Genomic DNA, 5,722 nt, shown 5'->3' on the forward strand with positions numbered 1-5,722 from the left:
CTGCGCGGGTCGCGTGGGGGCCGGCTGGTGAGCGCTATCGTGCTCGCCTTCGGCCTGCTCTGGGCGCCCTACCACGCGGTCAACCTCCTGCAGGCGGTCGCCGCGCTGGCCCCTCGGAAAGGGGCCTTGGCGAGGCTGGGTGGGGCGGGCCAGGCGGCGCGGGCAGGAACCACCGCCTTGGCCTTCTTCAGCTCCAGCGTCAACCCAGTGCTCTACGTCTTCACCGCCGGAGATCTGCTGCCTCGGGCGGGTCCGCGTTTCCTCACGCGGCTCTTTGAGGGCTCGGGGGAGGCCCGAGGAGGAAGCCGCTCTAGGGAGGGAACCATGGAGCTCCGGACTACCCTTCACCTGAAAGTGGTAGGGGAGGGCCAGGGCAACGGAGACCCCGGGGGCGGGATGGAGAAAGACAATCAGAAACGGAACCCTTGACATCAACCCTACAACTAGGCCTGCTCATCCCTCCCAGAACTCACTGTCCTGGAGCATTTGGGGACCCTTCCCTGATACAATTTGGATCTGACTGGGCAGGATTATTATAAACCTGGGGCAGGCTCAGATTCTCCCAAACCGAGGGATGGTGAGTGAGGGCAGTGGTGGTCCGTTTTAAGGACTGTCCCCATGTGCAGGCACTGCCTACTTGTCAATAGTTATTAATTTGAAACACACTGGGAAGTCATTAGAAGGGGACTGGAGTGTATGCCCACAGCTCGCCTGAGTTGTACTCAAGCCACCCCATTCCCTGCAGGGTCAGGCCCAGGCTGGGCAATACCAACCTTTGGTGGCTTCTTGATCTGCCCTCCCCAGCCCAGGTGACCCGATTCTTCAAGGCCAACCCACAGAACACACTGGAAATATAGAGGAAAGGGAAAGAAAGGTGTACGAGCTTGGATGAGGGGTGGGGAAGGGGTCCATTCTCTGAGGTCTGTTAGAGCTATCTGGAGGAAGAAACTGGCTCTGGAAGGGGACAGTGAATCTGTGGGGTTTGAAAAGAAAGTCTTCCCGTCTGTGTTGTGATTTTGCAGTGGGAGAGAGGCATGCAAGGAGGGACGGTGTGGGGGCCCTGGGAATCTGAGACTTCCTTTGCTCCCTGACCGTCTGGCCCTTCCCCTAAAGGCCACCTGAGCCCAGCAATTGCTCAACCCGGGTGCATTTTTGGCTTTGGGCATGAGGGGCTATGAAGAATAACAGGCATATTTGGAGGACAGGAAGAGTGTTTCAGAGCAGTGCCACCTCTCCTTTCCTTTTCCTTTCTGCCAAGTCTTGACTGCCCCCAAGACGGACTTTTCCCATTTTAGCATTGGAAAGTCACGTGTCCCAGCCCGTCAGTGCCCCAGCAAACTGAGATGGCTGGTCACCTGAGTAGCAACTGTGACCATCACCCCAAGTTCAATGCTTTAGTGACTGTTGGCACCTTGTAAACAGAGGGCAGGAGAGATCACCGGAAGTCTAGTCCCCAGGGTCATGCCACAGCCACCAAAACGGGTTGGGGGAGCTCTGAACTAGGGCAGCAGGGAGTGTTCTGGGTAGGGGAAGAGCCCATGGAGGAAGGAGGTGGGGAGAGGGGGCAAAGACAGCCCAATTTTTGTCTGCAGCCCTCTTGTCGATTGACGCCGGAGCTCTGACCTAGAAGCTTCTATCCCCAAACAGACACAGGAGCTTCTGGTCTGGTGCCCTGGGGGCAGAGGTTCCCTGACTTCCTGTTACATATTCCTCATCCCACATGCCCTATGTGGTCAGAAAGCCCTTCCTCAACTCTACTTATGTTTGTGCTGCGGTTTCAGCCCATTTCTTTTCATCATATCCTGTGCCTGACAGCTAATGGGTCAACTCTGCCCTGGCTTTTCTCAAAACGGATCAAGTGGGGACACTAGAAATGGGGAAGGAACCCAGTGATCACCGTCGTACCCTGCATCTTCCCTAAGAAGCAACAGAGTTGAAAGGGAAGCAGGAAGGCTCATGGTCAGATTGAAGAAAGGACTTTTTGGTCCTTGGCTTCTGTGAGACTTCAAGGAGAGGAGATGTTCGTGGTCCAGGGACCTCATCTCTTTCCACATTGCCGGTTTTCCCTCTTGGCAGAGTGGGCATGACATATCATGGCCCCTACCCCGCCACTCACGCCCAGCCCAGCTCAGCCTCTGCTTTCCCTGTGTGTCTAAGGTGGACGTGGGCAGCAGGCTGTGGGAACGTAGGCCATGCCTGTCTCCTTGCCCAGCATCCAGATCTTGAACCTAAGCTTGGCAGGGTAACCACATGGGCAAGCACAGACAAGTGGTGAGGGAAGGGGAAGACATTGGCATTCTGTGTAATTCCAAGGAGACCTGGACTTCGGCTTCGACCCAAGAGAAAGGAGAATCGGTTGACTTGGAATGAAACTAATTCCTTCGAGTGAGGGGAGGGGTGAAGGGGTGAGTGCTGAAAGACGGCCTTTTCCTGCAACCTGCATCATGGCTTGGACCAAAGCCAAAGGCAGTGCTGTGCTCTTCGGCATTTACTGACATGCCTCCTTTACAGCATGATGTCATCTAATCCCAACCAAGAACCTATTCATGGCTCCAACCTACTCTTCCTATTAATCTAAAAATCTACATTTATCATAAATAAAGATACCAGCATCCTACCCTCTCAGTCAGAACCCATTTCCTCTCCCCTGCTTCCTTCCCTCCTTCTATGTGATACAATTCGTTACTTTAAGTCTCTAGTCTAGACCTGCATCTTGAGGCTACGCCCTGGCCTACTCACTGCCGGCACCCCTCTTTCCTCTCTCACCACCCCCTCCAGGGCTCTTCTCTTCTAGCCCCACCCCTGATGAGCCCTCCTCCCTGCTGGCTGCCCTAGAACTATCCCTCCTCCAGTGAAGGGAGGCGTAGGGGTTTCAGCCCCACCCTCAGGAAGATGCATCTTCCCCCTCCCCTGCTCTGTGGTACTTCCTCTCTGGCCAACTTAGCTGACAGCACCCAGACCTGGGGCCAGACCCCTGGCACTGGGGCAGATCCAGGGATAGGCTACACCACCCTGCCCTGACCTTGGGATTGGCACCAGCTACCAGCCAGCACCTGGAAAAGCCTGTAAGTATCTTGGGAGTTGGGATGGGAGGGGTGCTGGTGGAGATGAAGGTGCAAAGGAATCTCCAAAGTCTCCAAGGATTTTTATTTCCCTCGAGAGTTCATTTATAGAAACAACAGTGTGTGCTGACTCCACAGCCAGCCCTTGAGGGTGGCAGGGGCTGGCAGGTCCTGCTCTGGGTCCCTGCAGCCCAGGTAGCAGGAGATGGGCCCAGCTCCCAGAACCCCAGTGCAAAAGGACTTAGGAAAACTTGTCCTTGTCACCTGTCAGGAATTCCTCCCTAACCTTCTTCTTCCAGGTGGGTTCTAGGTATCTCTGAGAGAGTGGGCAGGTGACTAGAGGCAGTCAATGGGACTGAGGGGCTAAGGGGCTGGCAGGGGACAGGGGAGCTAGACTTTCCAGGGGTGTAGCATTGGTGTGGAAAATCTCCTAGTTTGGTTCTGGGGTTCAGAGACTCCGAAGGCAAGAAGGCTGAGGAGGTCTGGAAATGTCACTGCTGCTGTCGCTGTACATTTTGCAACTGGGTCTGTGGGCAGGAAGGGGCCCCGTGGCCCAGTTAGGAAATCATAGTCTTTCTACTTGACCAGATTCCCTTCAGACAGGTCAGTCAGCCGTGATGGGAACAGTGTATTTCAAAAGTGGCTCTGAGGCTATTGTCCTTGGAGACAGATCACAGTACTCACACTGGGTGTGTCCAGGGTGTCCAGAGCCCTATGGCCCCTACCCTTATGTGGTGTCCACCCTCACCCTCCAGGTTTTCAGGATGACCACCAACACTACCTCTGCTGCCTCGCCCTCCATGGCAGGTGCCAAGTTCATCCGCCCCCTGGCTATTATCCTACTCTCAGTGGCACTGGCCGTGGGGCTTCCGGGCAACGGCTTTGTGGTGTGGAGCATCCTGAGGAGGATGCAGAAGCGCTCAGTCACTGCCCTGATGGTGCTGAACTTGGCAGTGGCGGACTTAGCGGTACTGCTCACCGCGCCCTTTTTCCTTCACCTCCTGACCCAAGGCACCTGGAGTTTCGGACTGGGTGGCTGCCTCCTGTGTCACTATGTGTGCGGAGTCAGCATGTACGCCAGCATCTTGCTTATCACGGCCATGAGTCTGGACCGCTCTCTGGCTGTGGCTCGCCCCTTCCTATCCCAGAAGCTGCGCACCAAGGCTGTCGCTGGGCGAATGCTGGCAGGTATCTGGGTGGCGTCCTTTCTCCTGGCCACTCCTGTCCTCGTGTACCGCACGGTGAGCCGGAATCAAAACAGGAACAACTGCATATTGAAGTACCCCACCTATCGCCACGAGGCCTTCCACCTGTTCTTCGAGGCTTTCACGGGCTTCCTGCTGCCCTTCCTGGCGGTCGTGGCCAGTTACTCTGACATCGGGCGCAGGCTGCAGTCCCGGCGCTTCCGCCGCAGCCGCCGGACCGGGCGCCCGGCGGCGCTCATCCTCCGGGTGAACCGGGCCGAGGCGGGCCGCGCGCTGGCGGGCCTGTCCGCCAAGTCCGGGCCTACCGGCATGCGGCTGGTCCTGGCGCGCAAAGTGCTCATCGCGCTCGCCTTCCTGAGCAGCAGCGTGAACCCCGTGCTGTACGCGTGCGCGGGGGGCGGCCTGCTGCGCTCGGCCGGAGTGGGCTTCGTCGCCAAACTGCTGGAGGGCACGGGCTCTGAGGCATCCAGCGCCCGCCGCGGGGGCACCTTGAACCAGACGGTGAAGGGCGCCCCAGCCGCTTTGGAACCTGGGCCGGCTGAGAGCCTCACTGCCTCCCCTAATGCTCCAGAGGGAGGCGAACTGAACTAGGCTTGGTGGAAGGACCTTCTCTTTCTTCCCGGAGGAGTGTCCTCGCTGGCCTGACCCAATTCTGTACCCTGAGGGGGAGAATGGGTGTGTGGGGGGGCGCGTGGGTGAGCGAAAGCGAGAAGGGTGGGGCGAGTGAGGACAGAGGGAGAGAACTCCAGCCTGGCTCCTGACGCAGCTTCACAATTAAAAGTGAAGTCTGGAATCCAGTCAACTCTGGTATATTGGGGGGATTGGAGTGAGGTCGGTGGCCTGATGGGGTCCCTCTCAATAGCTGAGAGTCATATCCTTTAGTTCCCAATGGTTTACAATTTTGGAAGGGACAAAGACATAGACCACCCGCAGCTGGCCTGTGATTCCGAGGTAGGTGGTCTGCAGATCCTACCAAGAAAACAGTCTGCAGACTCCTGGAGGAGCTTGTAGGAGGAAGCCCTCCCAGGTGGGCTGATCACTCCAGATTCCAGTGACTCAGAGGGACTTTCTCAGAAAAAGCACTGCTGCGAAGCATTTTCCCCAAAGCCTTTGATAAGTCTACTTTTCACTTGATTCCCGCTTCCTGCCAGCAATCTTCATCCCCTCAGCAGCAGATGTACTAGGGTGCTGGGGAATTCCTTCCATCTCCCAAGGAGACCTCACTGGAGAACCGAGTCTTCAGATCTTATCCCCTAGAATTCTTTTTTTTTTCTTTAAAGAATTATTTTTTTTATTATCATCATAATCTTATTTATATTACATTGGATTACATATAACTTTACAGTGTATTACATTGCTTTTTCAAAAGAGAATGCCATGCATGACAGTCAGTACAAAGACATTAATCTCCCCACTTCAACATTCAATATCTTTTCTGTTTTCCCCAATCATTAT

At 55.7% G+C, this 5,722-nt stretch overlaps 2 protein-coding genes across 2 annotated transcripts in view; both read left to right on the top strand.

The window, feature by feature from the left end:
- LTB4R2 (leukotriene B4 receptor 2) overlaps positions 1 to 556 on the top strand; it is a 2,519-nt gene extending 1,963 nt beyond the window's left edge. Inside the window, exon 2 of the mRNA XM_027770318.1 lies at positions 1 to 556. This exon is cut by the window's left edge and continues 652 nt beyond it. Coding sequence (XP_027626119.1) covers positions 1 to 429 — 429 coding nt within the window. The 3' untranslated portion in view covers positions 430 to 556.
- Positions 557 to 2,911: 2,355 nt separating this feature from the next.
- The window catches only part of LTB4R (leukotriene B4 receptor), a 4,616-nt gene continuing 1,805 nt past the window's right edge, over positions 2,912 to 5,722 (top strand). Inside the window, exons 1-2 of the mRNA XM_027770319.1 lie at positions 2,912 to 3,065; positions 3,818 to 4,385. Of these exons, the coding sequence (XP_027626120.1) occupies positions 3,827 to 4,385 (559 nt within the window). The 5' untranslated portion in view covers positions 2,912 to 3,065; positions 3,818 to 3,826. The remainder of the gene's footprint in view (positions 3,066 to 3,817; positions 4,386 to 5,722) is intronic.

Source organism: Tupaia chinensis, unplaced genomic scaffold (genome assembly GCF_000334495.1).
Source record: "Tupaia chinensis unplaced genomic scaffold, TupChi_1.0 Scaffold000126_2, whole genome shotgun sequence".
NCBI lineage: Eukaryota > Metazoa > Chordata > Mammalia > Scandentia > Tupaiidae > Tupaia > Tupaia belangeri.